Raw genomic sequence first — 22,735 nt, 5'->3', positions numbered from 1 at the left:
AATCGTGAAAAATTGTGGACGGTTATGTCAAAAATGGGGGTGGATAAAGACATAATTGTCCTACTTAGCAGACTCCATGCATGTACTTCAGCACGAGTTCGATATTCCCAGGAGGGTGACTTAACAGAGAAGTTCCCTTCACTAAAGGGGGTCAGGCAGGGTTGTGTTCTGGCCCCCTTTCTTTTTCTTCTTTATATAAATGGACTAGAGAAATTTCTATGTGAAATGGGGAAGGACTTGCAACTATTAAAAATTCCCCAATCCCAGTACTGTTGTATGCGGATGACGCCATACTTATCTCAAGGACAGCAAGTTGCATCCAAATTTTACTGAATGCTTTTAATGTATTTATGGGAAATCTTGGTCTTAAAATTAATAGATCTAAGTCATTTGTGATGAAGAGTGGGCCAAAGTTAGCAAAGACTAGAAAATGTATATTGGAAGGGGAAGAAATACTTAAGGTCCCACATTTTACGTATTTGGGGGTTCCTATTGATGTAGATTTTAATCGGAAATTTTTAGTAAACATACGTCTAACACAATTTCAAAGAGCCATAGATGATGGTTTTAGATTTTCGAAAAAGTTGGGACATAAACCCATAAAAGAGATGATGACTGTTTTTTCTAGCAAATGTCTGTCTATCGCGACATTTGGAGCAGGGGTTTGGGGCTATGCTGACTCTCTGAGTCTCCAGATTGTAGAAAACAAGTTCTTAAGGAGGCTATTAGCAGTCCCGCAATCAGCCTCAGTAAAATATTTTCATGATGAAGTGGGCTTGAGAGGTATATCCGATTATATAAAGCTTTAACCTGTATTATTATGGTTAAAAATGTTGTTAAAACCTGAAGCTCATTTATGTAGAATGGTGCTACAGGATTGTCTCTTATTATCAAGATCATTAGATATACCTTGGATTAGATATGTCCGTTCTTTGTTTTCTTCCCTTGGAGTAGGGGAGCTCTTTTCTAAGCCGGACCTTGTGACAAAGCAGGACATCAAAAGTGTAAAGGAAATATATTGGCAGCAAATGTGGGACTCAAAGTCAAATTTACGCCTAGATAGAAATCAGGAGAGGAACCAGCCACAGCAACTATGTCCAATGCCATATTTGGTTATTCTTAGCTTTGAGCGACAAAGGTTTTTACATACCAGGCTACGTCTGAATATATTACATTACCTGGTAGCATTTCCCTCCCGTGGAACTTGGTTTAAGAATCTTCCATCGCGTTGCTGTGACGGAAAGACATCACAAAGCACACTGCACTTTATATTGTTCTGTAATTTTTATGACACTCCAAGGAAAAGGTTTTTACGTCCCATTCTTTAATCTAAAAATATTAGAACTAGCCAGTTCGCCTACTTATATTTACAAACGTTGGGAGACGAAGAGACAATACAGGCTATGTTAAATTATATATATGCTGCTTTTAGAATTTGAAATATGTATCAATAATGTTTGTATTGATTTAAAGCCTATGAAATTTGCATGGATGTATTTATTGAATGTCTTTTATGGTCTATTTTGTACCGAATAAAGTATTGAAGAAGAGGAAGAATTGATTGGGTAAGTAAAAAAACATGAACTGAATGCTTAACATTCTTCCCTTGTAAACCTAGTAAGAGAGCTGGCAACATATTTCACCCATTGTGTGCTGATAGGATTTAGGTAGTAGGAGCATTCACCCCCTGCCAAAAGTGGCAGGTTAAGAGCCAGCAGCTGTAAAATAAAACAGTGTTTCAGTATCATTTTATTTAACATCTTCTGGCTCAGCCAGCAGCATGTGCAGGGAGGGCCAGAGGTCGGCCACAGGAGGGGAAGAGGGGAAGGGAAGTGGCGTCTGTGCACTAAGTGCACATGTGTGTTGGCCAGCCATCTCAGGCCAGCCAAACACACATGTGCACTTAGGTTTCTCCAACCCAGCTGTGCAACATAGCTGGGTTGGAGAAACTTCACAGGCTCCAGTGTGCTGTCTGAGCTGCAGATCAAGCTGCTCAGGCTAATCCTGGTGTTCCTCTCATGCTAGGTTTAGCATAAAAGGAGCACCAGGATTGCTGTAGAGCCTGTGATGGTGTCCCAGGGAATGCTGGGACACCAGAAGAGAAGAGGAGCAAGGCAGCAGCATTGGGAACGGTGAGTTTATTCTTGTATTACTTATTTCCCCCATCCACCCCTCAACCCGCCTTGAGATTTGCGGTGGCTGCCACTGGGTAGGAGATTCAACAAAAGATTAAAGGAGTTCGCTATACATTGAGGGCATTACGTTTCCAAGAAAGGTTTAGAACTTTTCAGGTAACATAGAGGGCAAAGCTTTCTGTTTTTAAAATAGGGTGTTAAGTATTTTTTAATAGTTTCATTTTTAAATTCAATGTGTTTATCTCAGGATGTACATTTTGGTTCAGCAACTTGTTTACCTTTCTCAAACTGTTTTATGAGTAGAGATAATGGAAAGTTATGGCCACCAATACTACACGATGTGGGTTTGTAAAGAACATTACTTACAAATCTTTATCATACAACATGAAAATGTTTTTTACAGTCTGATTTAAGAAGATACAGATATATGAATGCCTGTCATCTTTGTCATTCTTGTAAGGCATGAAAATGACTACATTTGAATGTTGGAGGAATTTGTGGTACACTGACATAGTGCTGCCTCATGGCCTAATTCATAGAATACATAATCAGAGAGTAAAACTACTAATTTATTTATTAATTTTTAAAGTTGGAAAACATCATCATTTCCGCCTACCTTTCTGTTCGATGCTGAAATTGATACTGACCCATTGGTACATCCTGAAAAAAAAAGAAATGAATAGTTAGCTGTAGTGATAGTTATTTTAAATATACATTAATCTATGGAGAGATCTGATGCTAACGCTTATATGAAGGAATGTTAAAATTGCTGTGTTAGAATCCCAAAATTGGTTTGATGACACTAGATTATGCACTCAGCCCTTTCAGCATATCCAAATCTTGGTAATCAGAACCTGGTCTGAACATATGTCACAGGGATCATTGTCTTCATTAGTTATTGTTCGAAACATGTAAAATTCAAGACTTGTTATGCCCTGAACCGAGCCAATTTTGAAAACGACCTATCTTCTCAGAAATTCTCAATAGCCCTCTCTTTTCTGCTGTACTGCCAGCTGGAAAAAAGCTTTCAGGTACCTTGCTGTAAATACCATATTAGTAATAACATAGAACAGAAATTACATCTGCAGTCCTCTTCATGTCAGTGATGGACAGTACATGGAAGAAGAGGTCACGCTTCATCCCATTGATCTTTATATCTGTTTAGAAAGCAAGGGAGTTAACAAAAAATTTACAATTAAACTTTCATGGTGCCCATTTGCCCCACAATGAGGACCAGGAATCGGTATGTAAAGTTTAGTAGATTTATTATAAACTAGCAATCATTCCGGTATAGGATTATATTATAAAGATACATAATCAGAACCGGCAAGCTGAAGTGCCAGAATAGGTGCAGCCTAAGTATCCTAAAGCATACAAAGAAAACAATCACAGCAATACAGATACTAAGGGCCATATTTATACTTTTTGACGCACAACTGCGCCAACGCAGTTGTGCGTCAAAAATGTTAACGCCGGCTAACGCCAGTACCTACACTGACTCTCCTCAACTCTACATCCAAGCTCTTCCTTGTCACTCCCCTTTTTGCTCGTATCCTCTTATACACCTTAAAGATCACAACTAGAATACTGAACAAAGAACAATTACCACAAGGGGTCTCAAAATGGAACCCAATATTCCACATTCCAAGTTTCCAAGCCATTTGCCAACTGCAGCAAATCCATTTTCAAGTACTTCCCAAGCACCTGTTGCATCTAACTTTTTCAAAATGTGTTTCCGACCGAAATCTTCTTGCTGTATGCCTTCAAGCTTTGCTCTTGTCAGGGTTGTAGGCACAGCATTGCTTTACCTTTATTATCCTACAGACTCTGCCCTCTTTGGCAAGGAGAATATCTCACACATGTATATTTTGCAAACTGATGGATCTCATAGCCACCATTTATGTATCTGCAACCAATAAAGCTCCTGCCATATTGATGGGCAGTTTATCCACTATGGTAATTAACTTTCTAATTTTATGTCATTTAAAATCACCCCTACAGATGCAATCATTGCACCAAAAATGTCTCCCAGTATGTTTTCAAAAGTAGCACCTCATTTAGGTCTGGAATACCGGATCATTAAAATGCTTCACATTATATATTTTTGGGAAGACTGCGCCTAAACAACATACACCATATCATTCCTTGGGCAACTTGAAATATGCATGTTCTCCACCAATATAATAAACTCCAGGAATAACAGGATATTTACCTGCCAAAAATAATTCCCAATTTCCTCTAACCTGAAATATTTGATAACATTCACTCTTTCACATAAATATAGTGCCAATTAAAAATGTATCTGTAAGTATGCACAATTTCCTTTTATGGTTCCAATCCAAAGTCAATGCTGCTTGATTTCCTGCCACTTGATGCTCAGTTTCTCCTCTAGCCCACTTGTGCTGATTCTGGAACTAAAAAAGATAATTTCTTCTCAACATCTTTCAAAATGCAAGTCAAATATTTTTGTTGAGCATAGGCAGTGTCCAATGTCATGGTGGGTTTAAAAAACCTTTCATTTATTCCTATCTCTTTAGCACTGGGGACACTATTTAAATGCTGAAGTATGGAAACTTCTGAAAAAACACAATCATAATTTGAGAAATTATACTGGAAATGGCCCTGTCCAAAGGAAATACTCAGTAATAGACTACAAGTAACACCACAAGTCAGAGGAATATGATGGTACTTGGGGTAATATGTACCAACACTTTTTCCCATAGACACTGAATGGGTAAAAACCTTTGCTACATCTGGCCCTGATGCCCTCTGCAGCTGAAGCAGGTTATTGTGTACATACACTGCAAACCCTTGCATCCATAGTGCCAGTGTACTCATAAAGCAATTCAAAATAAACATTTGAAGAAAAATCTCCTTTAGATGTGTTTACATGTAATTCTCAGTCAACAAGTGAATGCAAACTACTATCAATAGGAAGAAGTGTTTTAGGGGTAACTGTAGATCTGGTCTGCACAAAACTAGAAGATGTGGGGGAATACAATCCCATGAGTAAAGCAATCAATACTACAACTACAGCTAGTAAGAGACCTGTTATCCTGTGCCTACATCTACCATGGGTATTAGTTTCGATAACATCTCCAAAATCATAAGGTTGGGTGGAAAATAGCAGCAGTAGAGTTTTCTATGGCAGTTTCCACTAGTGCAAATAGCAAAACAAAGTTCAAACAAAATATAATTAAGGTATTTACAAAATCTTCGTAAGTCTTCCTTAACCTTACTTAGGGGGTCATTCCTACCCTGGCGGTCGAGACAAACAGGGTAGGGGACGGAGGAAGCACCGCCAACAGGCTGGCGGTGCTGCAGGGGCTATTCTGACCACGGCGGTAAAGTCGCGGTCAGAAAAGGGAAGCCGGCGGTTTCCCGCCGGCTTCCCGCCTCCCCAGGGAATCCTCCACGGCGGCGCTGCAAGCAGCGCCGCCATGGGGATTCCGACCCCCTTCCCGCCAGCCTGGTTCCGCGGGAACGGGTGTCGTGGCGCCCCTTGGGGCCCCTGCAGTGCCAATGCCACTGGCATGGGCACTGCAGGGGCCCCCTAACAGGGCCCCACATTGATTTTCAGTGTCTGCTTGGCAGACACTGAAAATCGCGACGGGTGCAACTGCACCCGTCGCACACCAGCAACTCCGCCGGCTCCATTCGGAGCCGGCATCCTCGTTGCTGGTGCTTTCCCGCTGGGCGGGCGGCCTTTTGGCGGTCGCCCGCCCGCCCAGCGGGAAAGTCAGAATTACCACGGCGGTCATTTCACCGCGCTGCGGTATTCTGGCGGGGGAACTTTGGCGGGCGGCCTCCGCCACCCGCCGAAGTTAGAATGACCCCCTTAGTGTTTTTCTGAATGACACCCTTATGTTCTTCCAACTGCCCCTGCCTTGATAATCTTACTAATTCCCTTACAAATTATGGAACATATTTATGAAAACCCCAATTCTTGCACCCATTAGTGCCCCGCTAATGGCACTATGTGTGCGCTGTATTAAAAATACGGTGCACCATGGCAGTAGTTAGGGGACTAGCATCTGAGTTTTTGACGCTATCCTGCGCTTTGCTGGATTAGCGTAAAAAATTCCAACACTGATCCTGCAAAGCATCCAGAGGCCCATTGCAAGCAATGGTAGCCTCCTTTTAGCGTCTGCTCTGAGCAGGCATTAAAAGTGCCAAATAAAATGGTGCAAGGAAATCTCTTAGATTTCCTTGTGCCATTTTTTCAGCCCCCCTAATGGGGGAACGCTCCCTTTGCATACATTAGGCCTGGCGCAGCCATAATGTAGTGCAAAGTACAAAGTGGCGCAATGCATGCATTGCACCACTTTGTAAATATGGCGCAGTGTTTTTGGCCTTCTAAAGCCGCATTAGCATAAAAAATGGTTGCTAATGTGGCGAAGAATGGTGCTAGGGGCTCTTAAATATTCCCCAATGGTTAAATGTCTCTAATAAATATACGGTTCAGAGACCACACTTAGAAAAAATAGGGTCGGTCCATTCAGTTGCAAGGTATATTCAAAACACAGTTCAACCACAAAGTTCAGTTCAAGGTGGTTAAGTTGGATTTGCACTGTTATCAAAATCCCCAAACTCTCTCCGTCATTGGCAGCAAAGTATGTCTATTAAGGTGAAGAATACATTTGACAAGGTACCCTTGCTCTTTTCAACCTTCTTATTGTAGACTCTTCTTCCTCACTGTCACTCAGGCCAGAATCCTCAGTGTCCTCTGGAATAGTATGTCCCTCAGGCAGGCTCAGTCTCTCCCTCTCCTGCCTTTTTGGCCAGCAGTCTCCAGCTCTCACTCACCTTTCCACAGCATTAGGCACTTCATCAGGGTCTGAACCTGACTCATGCACCACCACCGTATGAGATTCTCTTGTCTCAGCTTCAGCTTTTGACTCATCCTGACCCCCCTCAGACTGAACATGTGTTTCTTTCAGACTCTTCTTGATCCCTGACAGCTTGTCTAATCTGCTCCTGCTGCCTCTCTGTCACAGCTTGCACTTCTGGGAGAGGGAGAGGTGCTGTCACTTCATCAAGGGGACACTCAACTCTGCGAGCATGAGCGGTGTAAATCCAGTTGGGGAGACATCCACATTTGTCAGCAGTAGTAGCCACCAGAATGACTTGGTAAGGCCAATGCCAAAACGGCACTAAGCATGTTTTCCTCATATCTTTTTTGACTGGGACTTAGTTCCTGGGACTGCCCTCATGGCACTGCTCCAGATGTGGTGATGCTGAGGCTGTTCAACCTAGTGGCATTCAGAAAACACCACATCAGCCAGTTCTTTAGCAGGAATTAAGAATCATGTCATTTGTAATATTCACAAGCACATTTGCAGGTACAGCTGGCTGTCTCATTGCTCTGCCCATGATTATCTAAAGTGGGGACAGTCCTGTCCTCCGATCAGGGATACTTCAAAGACTCATCTGTACAAGAGGTAAAGCATCAGGCCACATCAAAGACGTCAAAGCACACACTTCAGCTAGTCTGGATTTTAGTGTGCCATTCACCTATACCAGTATTCCTGAAGCCTTAAGTCGATAACTGCAAAAGTAGTCTTTGTTACACTTGTAATGCTGTGCACACCAGTTTCAGGACCTCATTATTAAAATGAGTCCCAGGAGACTGTGGGCCTCGGAGGGCCTCGGAGGTGGCCCCTTCAAAATTTTTGCAACCTGTGTAGGGATAGCACTATAAAGCATTCTGAGATTCTTGCTGTGCGGGAGAACCGGTGGCAATCAGAGGGACTGCAAGTCCCAGAAGGCTGTGGGGCTAGGAGGCAGCACCTTCATCATTTTCACGACCTGAGCAGTGAGAGCATTATGAAGTGCTGTGAGAGTTCCACTGCACAGAGGAACCAGCAGCAATCAGAGGGACTGCAAGTCAAGGAGACTGTGGGCCAAGAAGGCGGTCCTTTCATCATTTTCAACACCTGTGCAGTGAGACTGGTGTAAGAGTCTTGCTGTGCAGAGAAATCAGCAGCAATCGGAGGGACTGCAAGTCCCAGGAGTCTGTTGGCCTAGGAGGCAGACCCTTCATCATTTTAACCACCTGTGCAGCGAGAGCATTATAAAGCTCTGTGAGAGTCCCGCTGTACAGAGGAACCAGCGGCAATTAGAAGGACTGCAAGTCCCTTCATCATCTTCACCACCTGTGCAGCGAGAGTCCTATAAAGCGCTGTGAGTGTCCCATACGGTGGAACTCACCCGGGCAAAGCCTAGGCCAAGGGCGGGCCCGTCCTGCAGCCATCAGTGACTGGCAGAGGCTTGGCTGTGCCACTCCTCTTTCAGCGAATTTTTCGGTGCCCCTATGGGTAAGCCGAAATTAAGCTCTAACCCTGAAACTGAGCCTGACTTGCCATAGGTAGTTCGGAAATGCACCTCCATTGTATCGTACCTTAACTCAGTTGTTGGCACACTGTTTGAGGAGATTCAAAGAGACCTTTGGTTTGGGGATAGGAAAACATTTACATAACCCTATGGAGCATTCAGGGAGAGGTGATGTGCAACTTGTGGCCACACAGGGTGATGGTGTGAGAGATCCCGTGGCATGTGAATCCTCTGCACATGGAACCCCAGTAATATGGGAAACCTGTGTGGCTGAATATTCCTTAACCTCGGAGAAGTCCTCACCAGCAAAAAAGAGGAAATCCCAAATGCCAAATGTACTGTTGGTGTTCAAGACAATGGCGTTCCTATGCCAATTAATAATTTGACAGACTATGTTTCTCTCTTGGCCCTGGGTGATCACATCTAAGCCTTGGTGGAGCCTATGTTTCAAGTATTATATGAGAACATTACAAGGCCACTTCAGAACTCAATATAAGTTTTAAAGGCAAAACTAGGGAACACTGAAGTTAGATGAGGTCACAAACGTTTAGGGGCATATTTATACTCTGTTTGCGGCGGAATTGCGTAGTTTTTTTTGACGCAATTCCGACGCAAAACTAACTCCATATTTATACTTTGGCGTTAGACGCGTCTAGCGCCAAAGTCCATGGAGTTTGCGTCATTTTTTAGCGTGGACACCTACTTTGCGTTAATGATATGCAAGGTAGGCGTTCCCGTCTAAAAAATTGACTCCGAGGCATGTGCGCCGTATTTACACTCCCGGGCAAAATTCACGCCCGGGAGTGGGCGGGTCAAAAAAAATGACGTACGCCCGCTTTTGTGATGTTTTTTAGCACCTGGACAAGGCAGGCGTTAAGGGACCTGTGGGCTCGGAAGGAGCCCAGAGGTGCCCTCCCATGCCCCCAGGGACATCCCCTGTCACCCTTGCCCACCCCAGGAGGACACCCAAGGCTGGAGGGACCCATCCCAGGCACATTAAGGTAAGTTCCGGTAAGTATTTTTTTTTTGTTTTTTTTGTGGCATAGGGGGGCCTGATTTCTGCCCCCCTACATGCCACTATGCCCAATGACCATGCCCAGGGGACAGAAGTCCCCTGGGCATGGCCATTGGGCAAGGGGGCATGACTCCTGTCTTTGCTAAGACAGGAGTCATTTCTATGGGGGTTGGGAGTCAAAAAAAATTGCGCAAATCGGGTTGAGGCGAAAACTTTGCCTCAGCCTGACTTGCCCCATTTTTTGGCGCCCAAGCTCCATATCCCCCTACGCCGGCGCTGCCTGGTGTACGTGTTTTTTTTTCACGCACACCAGGCAGCGCCGGCGGCTAACGCCGGCTAAAGTCATTGATTAAATACGGCGCCCGCATGGTGCTTCAGAATGGCGTTAGCCGGCGCTAATTTTTTTGACGCAAAACTGCGTTAGCGCAGTTTTGCGTCAAAAAGTATAAATATGGCCCTAAATGTCCCCTGGGAGGGTCCTCAGATGGTTGGCTCTGAGTCTGCATCAGGTGTGTCAGCATGTCAGACCAGCTCAGCATCCGAGGCACAATCGCGACCTTGGGTCAATCCTGAAAATCAGATCAGGTAGTACTTCCTCCCTTCGCAGCCCTATTCTCTAATAGAGCCCTTTCCCGACACTCACTGTTGAAAAGGTAGTCACAGAGGGGGGATATTCGTCCAGCCTCAGTCACCAAAAAGTTAAAGAGGGACACCCCTAGATAGCATCTGCCCCCTGAATCAACTCCTTTGATAGCTGTACTGGTGGGGTACCCCAGATAAAAGCAGGGGTGGTTGAGACCACTCCGGAGCTTCTGCACAAGGTTAGATTTTGGTGTTTGAATACATTGGACGTTGGGGCTTGGGTGTCTTCACAGATCATCATGGCTAGATGGGTGGACTGGGTGCACCCAAAAGTGAAAATGGTGGAGGGGGACTGCATAGTGTTGAATTTTTACCAGGTGGAGGTAGTAGGCAGACTGTTGAGTTGCAGAGTGAACCCTCAGCAGAGGGACATCAGGGTACTTCCTCTTGGCTATTTTAATCCCCCTATGTTATCAGGATATCAATGATTATCTGGTTCCCACCAAAGCAATGCTTTAATGTAGGTTAGACGCTCCCAAGCTGCCCCTATGAAGTTGCCCAACAGATATCTACCCATGAGTAATTTGGACCAAAATTATTGACTGAGCATCTCTCCCACAGCAAAGTCTCAACCCTTGTGACGGGATGAGCGCGAGAAGCCCCTATTTCCTGGGCCTCCTCTTAACGTAGTGAATCAGTCTATTGTTTTAAAATTGCTTACCTGGAATGCAGCAGGTTTGAAGAGGAAGTAAGAGGATGTAATGTGGGTTAATGTGCTATTGGACCAACACATTGTAGGTTCACAAGAATTCTGGGACGTTAAGTCTGCCTTATTGTTGGATGGGTTGGTTTCCTTTTTTGAGCCTGCCTTGCCCTCCTAAGCCGGTAGGGCCAAAGGGGGTATTCTCACGTTAATTTAGCTAAAATTTCTCCGTTCCCCTCTATAGGTCGGCACTGGCTCCAGCAACCTCTTAGCAGTGTTGTTGGTCGTTAATAATGCCCCAAACTTACTTATACTGAAATTTGTGTAGGTTAGCACCACCGGGCATCTACTGTGTCTTAAATTATTTTTAGAATCATTTAGGGGAAAACAGAACACTTCTTTTTAGGTTATAGTTTTAGGGGATTTTAATTTGCACCAATGCCACAACGGGTGTAAAGTTTACAATGATCTGGATATGGTTAGCCACTTCAGCTGTCATTGTGAACATACCCCATTGGGAGCGTTGCTATAGGAAATCATCACTGATTTAAATCTATGGATTATAAAATCTGTGGATTATGTGGGGCAGTAATCTGGGAGGTATGACAATCTTCTCAGGCAGAAGGTTGAACTCCACCATTGATTGTATTTGTATCTCTTCTCATATAGGTGGGCATGTTCTTTTATTTAATGTTAAATGGAACCAGTTTAGTGACCATAACCCTCTATTTGTGTCCCTAGCTTGGGCACTCGGGGAGATAGAGGGCCATGTAACTGGTCCATCGAATTTAGATATTACCCCACACAACCAGGCCCATAGATTAAAGTGTACGAAGGCTGTTCCAGACCACCTTAATAATGATTTGTTTGCTGCTTGTGGAAAGGAGTGAATGTTGTGCTTGAACACTGCCACTAACTAGGAAGATCTTTTAAGAGTTTTCCACATGATTTGCCAACAAGTAGCAAGTAGCCTTATGAAGTCCCCAGGTAGAACTTTGGTGAGGGGAGAAATATGGTTTGATTGTGAGTGCTTTGTTGTCCATCGAAAGCTGTTAGAAGTGCTAAAACAAGTGCACCGGAATAATAATGTAATAGCCAGAAGAAGGAAAATGTACAAGCTTACCTTGGCAGCTTGTAAAAATTAAATGAAATACAGTGCCTGGTGTGATCTTTTGCAATTAGATGTTCTAAAAAATAGTGCAAGGTTCTGGGAAATCGTGAATCACCCATTTTTTACAGGGGATGTTAACTCTCCCATTGAATCGCCTATACCTGTTGAGGCATGGGTAGTCCACTTCAAGGGTATTTACGATTCCCCCTGTGCCAACCAAAATGCCTCTTACTAGGTACCAAATAATGATAATTATAAATTAATTTTTACTGAGGAGGAAGTGGAACTTGCTATTTTATCTATGTCCAAAGACAAGACACCAGGACCAGATGGGTTCCCGGCTGACTTGTGTAAGTCCAACCCCTTGTTTCGGGCTAACATCTTAACACATGTTTTTAATGCTGCCTGTAAAGCTGTGTTTCCTCTCTCCTGGTCATAGGGTTTATTCTCCCAGTTTCAAGAAAATGATGTGAGAAGATCCAAGATGCTATAGGCCAATCTCCCTTATTGATTCAACAATTGAGGTTTTAGGGAGAATAGTTTTATCCAGATTTATCAAAAAGGTGGAACAACATAATACAATATTGAACTGACAATTTGGCTTCTGGCCTGGGAAAGCAGAATTGATCAATGTCTTAACCTTCATCTATTAACAGGAAAGTACATGGTAGCCAAGAGAGACACATTGCACTTGGCTTTTATGGACTTAACATCCACTTCTGACTGAGTCAACAGATCAAAACTGTGGCCTCTCTTGCTCTCCATGGGGATGGATCATAATATTGCAAACTTCCTGCATGAGCTCCACCTGAATCTCTCTGCTTTTGTAAGATACAATTATAAAGGGTGCCTCTCGTCAGCAGTTAGTGTACAGACGGGAGTGAGACAGGGTTGTATTTTAGCCCCTCTATTATTTACTTTGTATATTAACAATCTAGGCCCTGACCCTATTGTTGCTAGTATTGATGTTCCTTGGGTCGGTAATGAGCTTATACCAGTGCTCTTCTATGCAGATGAGGCTGTCCTGCTGGCCAGGGCAGCAGTTGGCCTGCAACGCTTGCTGAACGTGTATTCAGAGATTATGAATATGTTAGATCTGAGCACCAACTTTACCAAGTCCCATACTATGGTAATAGCCCCAGAACAAAGAACCCTGTGAAGGCAATATGGTGGAAGTAACAAGATTTCTAGAGTTTTGAGCTTTGGTTTGTTTCATGAGAAGGGGTCCTGATTGCCACGGCGGAAAGTGAAAAGAAACTTTGTGTCAAGAGTTGCTGGTGCAGTTCTTGACTTTGCTAAGAGACTGGGAACCAGGTTAATGCAGGCTTTGTTGTAGGTTTATAAAGCAAAATGCATGCCGATAGCTTGCTATGGGAGTGAGATATGGGGCTGCAAGGATTGCAGGATCTTACAAACTGTGGAAAATGGAAAATACATTCTTGCGTAAGTTACTTTCGGTGCCCCAATCTGTAGCCTCATATATTGCTCGTGAAGAACTGGTGACTTTCAGACCAGACTTTATCTCCACTTGGACAAACCCAGTTCTGGAGTTAAACCAGAAAACAGTTAGAGACCACCTGGCCCAAGAGAGGGCCAGCAATATTCCCTGGTTGCATCACATTAACTCTTTAGCCTAGAAACTAGGTCCCCCTGAGCTGTTCTGAGTTCACACAAGAGGACTAAAATGGGTAAAATGGCACTTTTTACTGATTGTGTCTTTAGAGTGGGAAGCAAGAGAGCTTACTAAACAACCTTTGCTCTCTTAAAATATGCTACAAACATGTCCCACCACCAAGCCCTATCTACTTGAGAATATGAAACCTTACCACATATTTCAGAGACTAGGTTTAGGTTAAACCATGTACCTGCATCCATTTTTTCTTTACAAGATACTCTCCACTTTGAATTGTTTTGTGAGCATTATTGCACTGATTGTGCCACTCCTAAAGAGAAAGGGCTTTGTTCAAGCCAGGTCGGCATTGATTTATCTCCAGATGTTAGGGAGTGCAAGGAAATTCTTTTATATGCAAGTTTTTTTATGGCTGCAATTAGATGCAGGAAAAGGCAGAGCCTGTAAGGGCCATACAAGGGTCTACTTTTATTTCGTTTTGGCTAAGATTTTAGCTTTTAATGTTGGATCCTTTTTATATATATTTAATTGAGCAATGATTTTATTAATATGTCAATTTCTTTTAGTATTTTTTGCCCTTGTATTCAATTGGACAATGTTTTTATAATGCGATTTGCATTTTATTACATTAAATATTTTTACAGTACATTGTTATTTTAGTGTGCTTTTATGGTTTTAATTAACCAAATAAAGTTGCTCTGACTGAGTCCCACGTTCTGATTACAGAGAAATCGGGAAACCGAACCTGGATATCAGATTCCTCAACAACAGTTTAGCCACAGTGAGACTGTTATATCTCCTGGTTGGGTAAGCTTCAATCCAACAGGAGAAGATACACACAACCACTAGGACATATCTCAGCCCATTACACATAGGCATTTCAATGACAGTCCAACTGCATCCTGTAGAAGGGATCTCCTGATCTTCCTATGTGGCTCAGTGTCACTGCAGTACTTTTCCCTACATTCATCTGTTCACATACAACACATATGTGACATAATACTTCACACATAAATCTAATCTGGGGTTAAACCAAGTTTGTCAAAATAGATGGACAATGGCATTGCACCCTACATGGGTAGGACTATAACAATGTCTAGACATTGGAAGCAACAGACTGACAACACTTCTTCTATCTGCTGCAACCCAAATGTCATTATCCCTTTTGACAAAACCTGCTCTGATCCAACCCTGCTGTTCTACCTCTGACACTTATTCTTACAACCTCTTACCCTCTTCTTATGTATCAGAGGTTATTAACAAAAGGTTGTAATTGATCTCATCTATAGCCTCATTTGAGTATGCACCACTGAATGTACTAGCTCCAGGAGCTAGGAGTACAATATCTTGTGATTTCATCTGCATACTTATTACCGACTGTCACATAGTCATCTCTGCTGCAGTGTTCATAGTATTTCACAACCACAATCTGGGTAAGCAACTTTAATGCTTCAAGAAGTTTGTTTACATACTACTCATGTCTTATAGGAGATTCTTGAGAGGTCATGAACCCCCATTGTGACCATAACTGTGTATGGTTGTGGCCAACACCAAAGCCACCCTGACTACCAGTGAAAATCATTACTTTCAGATGTTCAGAAATGAACCATGCTCTAGTACGTACAACCAATTCAGCCACTTGTGCAAAGAACCCTCCTCGAAGCCAGGAGAGGCTTCAACTACATCTGAGACTCTACAAACTCCATAGGCAGCTCTTAGATTTCCTTCATGGTCTCTCACACAAGATCCATCAACAAAAAACATGAAATCAGACTCAGGTAGTGGCTCATCTTGAATGTCTAGTCTTGGCTTGGTGCATAGTTCAGTGACATTGAAACAGTCATGCTCTACCTCTACATCTTCACCCTCAGTTTCAGGTAGGAGTAATAGTGTAGTGGGTTTCAAGTTAGCACACCTCTTCAAACTCACATTCTCAGCAGCTAAAATTATTTGCTCATAGGATGCCAAATGGATGTTTGTCAAATGTTGGGTGCATGTATGTGTTAACAATATTTCAGCTGAGTGGAGCACAAACACAGCAAAGGGATGACCCATCACAGAACTTTCACTTTTTCTTTGCTAACACCACTGGCTGCCACTGCTTGAAGGCATCCAGGCAGCACTGCAGCTACGGGATCAAGGGAAGCAGAGAAGTAGCCCCCTAGCCTTAAGGCATTTCCATACAATACATCTTTGTAAGCACTGAGAGGGCACAGCCCTCCCTCTCACTGCAAAAGAGAACAAACGCTTTCTTGCAATTAGGTATTCCCAGTGCCGGAGCATGACAGAGACTTTCTCTCAGCTCTAGGAAGGCAATCAAACTATTGTTTTTCTAGGGTACGGGATCAGACATATCCTTATGTGTCAGCGTCTGTAAAGGCTTCGCCACTTGTAAAAAGTTGGGTATCCACTGTTGACAGTTGCCCACCATTTCCAAAAACATCCTGACTTCTCTCTGAGTAGTTGGCGGATTCATGTTCAGGATTGCTGAAATTCTCTCTAACGACACCTTCCACACTCTCTTGTAAATGTGATGTCCAAGATACTGGATATCTTTTTGACAGTACTGCAATTTGCTTGGGAATACTTTAAGCTCATTTTCTGCCAAGTGGTTCATTAGGGCAATAGTGTCTTGTTAGTAAGCTTCCTGTGTATCTGATGCAACCAACAGGTCATCTACGTATTGCACTTGAACTGAGTTCCAAGGCATAACTAAGGACTCAAGATTCTTTTTAAGGATCTGATTGAAGATCGAGTGACTCTTCGTATACCCTTGCGGGACTCAGCACCATGCCAAAACACAGTACTGGAACCAAAATGTATAGAGGAACTGACTTTCCTCATGCAACGGCGTGGAAAAGAAAGCCTGACATAAATTAATGACAGCAAACCATTTAGCCTCACATGAAATTTGAAATAAAATCACAGCTGGATTTGATACCATGGGACAACAGGAAATAGTGATGGTGTTTAATCGTTCTCAGGTATTGGACAATATAGTATCTACCACTAGGCTTCTTTATTCCCATAATAGGTGAGGTACATGGGCTCCCCATTATCTGCATCAAAATGCCTTGTTGTATCATTAAGACAATCACTGGAGTGATCCCAGCAACTGTTTCAGGGGCCAGATTATACTGTGGTGTTCTTGGATACTCAACATTTGGTTTCACTTTAATGAGAACAGGTTCAACACCTTTGATGAGACCTATGTCCTTTCCTGAAAAGTCCAAGACTTCAGGCTTCACCGTATCTCTAAGATCTGGTGGTATATTACTATTTGTCATCATAGGGAACAATCTAACATAAAGGCCATCACTTGCCAATTTAAAATCATCATCATGAGTTTGCGACTCAACACCTTTTGGTGAGCAGTAAAAGGTGCAATTCAGTTTGCACAAGAAATCCCTTCCTAAACGATTTACTGGACAAGAATCACACACCACAAAATAGCGAATGTCCTCAAAGCAACCTATTTTGACAGGTTCTTCTGTTATGGGGCTGGTCATTTGCCTATTTGTGACTCCTACAGCTTGGATTCTTTTCCCAAGAGAGGTAGGTTTGAAACTCCCACTGTAGTCCGGGTAGAACTGGTATCAATCAGGAAAGACACAGGGTAGCCATTCACCTCCCTATCTACGAATGGACCACTTTGGCCTACCTCTAAAACTTCACCAAGAATGTAATCTCTCCTCCCAAGGCACGGTTATAATAACTGGTCAGAAATGTAATCCTCAAATGCTTCAAACATAGGAAACTGTTGAAGCACACACTGATTTTGGAAAGAATTCCGATTTACATTTGGGACTTGATGTAAATTAAACATTGGACCAGTTGTATTGTGCTGTGGCATCAGGACTTGTCAAACTTGCAATACTGAAGCTTGGGGCACATAAAAGGGCACACAAGAAACAGTACAGAGTGACACTTTCCGACCTACTCTAACTCATACTTCAATGAAGCCTCAACTAGCCTGGAATCACCAACCACACCTTACTCTTAAACAAAGATAAATGCCCCTATCTCAATTGTGACGTTTCACAAAAAACACCACAAAGCTTACCAGACAATTACAACACAGGGGTTTATTCACAATCCCCTCTGCGCCACTGAAACATCTCTTTTATGTCCAGCAGCACACACCTCAAATCCATATATCTACAAGGCAACAAAAAGCCACCCTGCTTTGCTTTACATGTCCTTATAGATTTGGAGTGAGACAACGCAGGGCAATGCACTGCATTGCCTCACACTGTGATAGGGAGGTGTGCCATGGGTATTACGATGGGTGTGCCTGTAGGAGGCTGGCCCTCTATGTAGTGTGCAAAGCTAGGCACACAATGCAGAGGGTCCAGACAACCACACATTGATTAACAAAATCAGATCACCTAATGCTCCAATTTTTGAGGTAGCTGGTTGAGCAGTTAGACTGATCCAGGAGATGTGCTAAGCATTTGTTGTCTTCACAAAATCAATCATGCACCACACACACTCAGTGAATAACTTGAGACCAAATTTATAAAAATACTTCAGACTTTCATATAATTTCTAAGACCAAAATGATTAAAATATGTTAAGTACTGTTTGAGTTATGATTTTTCAAAGTTTTAATAAAGTTAGTCTTTCTGTGCATAATTATGTACTGTAGGAATCGATGGAAGGCCACCTGGAAAAATGCATATAAAATCACACAGGTGAGTTAGCAGTGTCTTCTTTTGCAGGATGTTTGATGAGGTTGGTGGTCACACTATGCCAGCTGGAGAGTCTTGGGTGCCTCCCGGTTCTGGCGGGAGCAGTGCTGGAAAGTCTCTTGGCACCGGGACAGTTGGCCAGGAGGGGCCACCTGGAAAAGGAGCTGGTTTGCAGATTTAAAGGTGGTGTCTTGGGGTCCCATTGGGATGCTGAGGTCAGGTTAGGGACCCGTGGCGCACAGCAGGTACCGGGAAATAGGGCTCAGGGAGGCAGGATGCAGGGCTAGTTGGAGGTCTTTCTATGTTGTGCGCAATGGCACCCTTTGAAGCTGGAGTTAAGTTTTCTTCTGGGGGCCTTGCAGGATGCCAAGGGTCTTCTAGTGGGAGGTCTGGGGTGTCCCTGAAGTCCCTCAACTGGGGCTTCCTCCTGGTACAGTTGCAGCTCCGTGTGAGCTGTTTTTGTTGTTGTCCGATGTGGACTGAGCAGTACCTGAGGTATTGTCACAATTCAGCCACGGGAGAGCACAGTGGCACCAAAGTTGACTTATCCAGGCTGTTGTTGGTTTGTCATCCGGTCTGGCGGCAACTTCTGGTTGCGGAGATATCATCCAGTCGGTGAAGTGACCCTCGCTGGTGTGCTGGTTCTTTCAAGATTTCTTTTGTTTTTTTGACTGGCGCCTCCACTCAGGAGGACGATTTCAGGCTATCTGTGAAGACTGGAGGTCCTCTGGGTCTTCAGAGGTCAGTTCAGTGGTTGGGCTCCTCCGCAGCAGCGATTGTTGAGACTCTGGTGCAGCAAGCAGGGGTCTTGCATCCTCTTTTGGTGCAGTAGGTCCTCTGTTCTCATCCTGTCGGGTTCTTTGGTGCTGTCTTCTTTTCTTCCTGATGAATCTGATTTCGTGGTCTAGGGGGGCCCACTAAATACTGAATTTAGTGGGCGTTTTAGGGGGAACCTTTAGTGTCTAATGGGACACTTACCCTTGGGTGGCTATACCCACTACAGTGACCACTTCCTGTGGGAAGGGTCACTACCCTAACCCTCACTGGCTATTGTCCTGCCATCCATCATGGAGGAAAATGAAATGGAGGGTCCACTTCACCTGCAAGCTCCTAGGGGTGGTCAGTGAGACCCCCTCCTCCTACTCTTTGTGTGGTTTCCCACCTTTGCTCCTGACAAACGTGGGGGTTGACAAGGGGGGGGACCATCTGTTGCTAGCAGCAGGCATGGGGGCTCAAGTTTCAAGGGCAGTAGCCTTTTGAAGCTCACCACCAGGAGAGTGCCCATTCCTGAGGGAAGGGCATTGTCTTACAAACTGGAGAGGAAGGGCTCTCACCAAAGGTTTGTATATTGGCTGTCTGAAGGTTGCATGCTGGATCGAACTAGGCAGCAACCATAACAGTTAGGTTAGCTTTTGCAGGGGGCACCTCTAATGTGACCCCTGGTACATTTGGGGATAAATCCAATCATGGTACCAGTTTGGATTTATCATCCTGAGTTGTTTGATACAAAACAACCCAGGGTGCAGAGTGGACATCATGTAGCTGGGTAACTCCTGTTTGACCAGTGTCTATTACATGTTCTTAACATGGCTGCTTTGTTTACTCACCATGTCCCAGGTTTGGCAAGGACAAAGTGGGGGCATATTGCTCATGCAACTATGCCATCATATATAGTATGGTGCACCCTGCCTTAGTGCTGGAATGCCTGGTAGAGGGGTGACTTACCCATAGGATATGCAGTGTAGGGTGGACAGGGCACACAGGGAGTGTGCCATGTCAAATTTGTCTTTTTAGGTTTGCCCCAGAACACTTAGCCTGCAATAGCAGTGCTAGTTGCATCTGGGTGCAGGGCCCTAGAGGGTGGCACAATCAGCGCTGCTGCCCTCGGGCCCTACCCTTAATACCCCATGCCCTGGGTACATGGGTACCTGTTTGCTAGGGACTTATAGGGAGAGTTAGGAGTGTATTTTTAGACATCCTTAGAGTACCACCAAATAAAGGATACTTTGTGGTTTACTCCAAGGGTTCTTAACCTTAGCAGCTGGATCACAAATAAATTGCCCAGAAATACTCCCTTGACATAGCCCCACTCGAGGTTGAGTCCACCCATGTAGTATTATTTCACTAGGGTGGGACTATTTGGTCCATGATGAGCATGTCACATTACACGAGTGAGACCACCTTGTCCAAATTTTGGATTTTACAGGAGTGCAACTAAGATAGCGGCAACAAAAGAGACAGTCTCTTAGTAGGAACATTTCACAAACAAGGGTTGAAATGTCTTTACAGGGGCACCACATCAGATTATGATTGAACTGTGTTTCTAGAGGCGGACATGGTTTCTCCTTCCCTCTTCGGGCAGCATCTTTTTCTCTAGGAGTCTTAAGGATCCCTGAGATTAAGTCACATTACAGGGATTTGGATGTCTGCTCTGTAATAATTCTAACACCTTTTACACCTCACTGGAAAGGCACACCTAGCAGAAAGACCTGTGTGCAAGTTTACTAACATAGTGCTGTGCCGCATTATGTGAATGTTAAGAGCACCTGATTTACAAAGGGTCATGAGTTGATATTGTCATGGACGCACCAGTGCAAAAAAGCCTGTTTTGCACAATGCAAAGTGTTGTGCTATAGTGCGGGGGCGAATCAGTGCTGCCTAGTGTGAGATCTGTACCTGCGATACGGCTTTGCTTCCAAATTTCAAAGCAATAACAACCGTCAAAAGGTCAAACACATAAAAAGTGTAATTTCAGTGAATTTACACTTTGCATATTGGAACATCTCAATATTCCAATTGCCCTTTGTTTGTGACCAGGCTCAACCGGCTTTAGGATTTGGCACAAAGCCATGTGTTGCTGGCGTAGTACGTGTGGCTTTGCATAAAAACCTAGGAGGATTTGCACTGTTGCCATCCTGATGCACCCCTCTCCCCTTAACATGGGTTTGCTTTCTTCTATGTAAAGCATGTTTTCGCACTGTCCTCACATCAACATTTGGTGCTACATTTTATCATGAGAAAATGGATCAATGCTCCCATTTTCCCCACTTTGTGTCTCATTGGAACACACTGCTTAGCAATGCAGAAGCACTAGTTCAAAAGAAAAATAAATCTGTGTCTTGACGATTAACCCACTCTGGATAAGATACTCCAGTTCCCAACTACAGATGCTTAAGAGAGAGAAAATTTAGAAAGTTCCTTTCAAGTCTTATTCGATTTATCTTCTTACTGCCCTGGGGTGTAGCTATCTATAGTTCAACAAGTTCAGTGGCACAGGGGCCTCGGAGATTTAAGGGACTCAATTCACCCCAATTGTTGTTATTTTTTGCTACCCAGTGAAGAACCTGGGATAGGGCTAATTTCCTCCTTGCATTGACACCAATGGTGCTCTTGCTATGCTGTGACTGGCATTTACTAAGCTCAATTCTTCTATACCACAACTGATGGTGAATACACAGTCCAATAAATAGACTTTCAATTCAGTTATAAGCAAAAGACCAACTGAAATGATTATCAATTTTCTGGTGCTGAAGTGGTTTAGCTTTGAAAGGTGATGTGGATACCGTATTATTGGACCTGACGTCCTAGGTGTGTTTCTCCCTCAGCTTGTTGCCTTCTATTTTTTTGTTTTTATTGACTTCATTTTTGCTGGCTTGAAGACTCTGCACACTTTACCACTACTAACCAGTATTAAAGTGCCCTATCTCCTTTAAAGTGATAAAATTGACTTACAACCAATGGGCACATATAATATACTTGCAGGTCCCTAGTAAAGTAGTACCACTGAAACACTCCTGAGCTAAGATGGTATAAAGATGCATCCTCTATTCCGAGGGGCTACTTCTTGTGTCATAACGGAGATCCCGTGGGTTTGATTCAACGTTTCCCCTCCTGATGCCATCACAAGGATTTTGATTGATGTGAGGACCAAGGATTTTGATTATTTGGGTACATTAAAGACGTGACCAAGTAATTCCTGGACTTATTTCAAAGGATAACACTATCCTCCAAATAGGAGGTTTGAACATAATAAGTACCTCCTAATTTCATTCTGGCAGCTACCATCGTAGGATATATACTTTCATTACAGTGTCCTGGAAGCCCCTCATTTTAGAGGACACAACTTTATACCATCATAGCACAGAAGTGTTTCAGTCCCCAGAGTTGTGGGAGTTTATGTTTTATAGCCCCTACATACCCACCATTTTTGCTACATATTAGCAGGTGGTCCCGAAGAAGGCCGACATATTAACTACAAATGCCACTGAAATGTGTGGTGACTGGTTCAGTGAAAGACCTTAGCCTGCAACACAACAACGGTTGTATTTTTTATTGTATCTGATGAGTAGATGGGTCTGGTAAGAAGGGAATATGTGAGTGATCGAATGTTTATGTGTGTAAGGAGTGAGTTAAATGTTTTGCTTTATTGTGGGGGTTAAAACAAGTATATCTGCAATGAATATTCACATCTGTACAGTCTGTTATATATCAAATATGCATATGTTTTTGTTTATTATAAAATGTGTTTTCAAAGA

General features: G+C 43.4%; 1 protein-coding gene across 1 annotated transcript in view; it reads right to left on the bottom strand.

Annotated features, from left to right (window-relative positions):
- ADCY2 (adenylate cyclase 2) overlaps positions 1-22,735 on the bottom strand; it is a 4,811,883-nt gene that overhangs the window by 1,374,409 nt on the left and 3,414,739 nt on the right. Inside the window, exon 11 of the mRNA XM_069219709.1 lies at positions 2,752-2,795. Within this exon, the coding sequence (XP_069075810.1) occupies positions 2,752-2,795 (44 nt within the window). The remainder of the gene's footprint in view (positions 1-2,751; positions 2,796-22,735) is intronic.

Source organism: Pleurodeles waltl, chromosome 2_2 (assembly GCF_031143425.1).
Source record: "Pleurodeles waltl isolate 20211129_DDA chromosome 2_2, aPleWal1.hap1.20221129, whole genome shotgun sequence".
In the NCBI taxonomy this organism is placed as follows: domain Eukaryota; kingdom Metazoa; phylum Chordata; class Amphibia; order Caudata; family Salamandridae; genus Pleurodeles; species Pleurodeles waltl.
The sequence above is the reverse complement of the archived record's forward strand: the minus strand, read 5'-3'. Positions and strand labels throughout refer to the sequence as shown.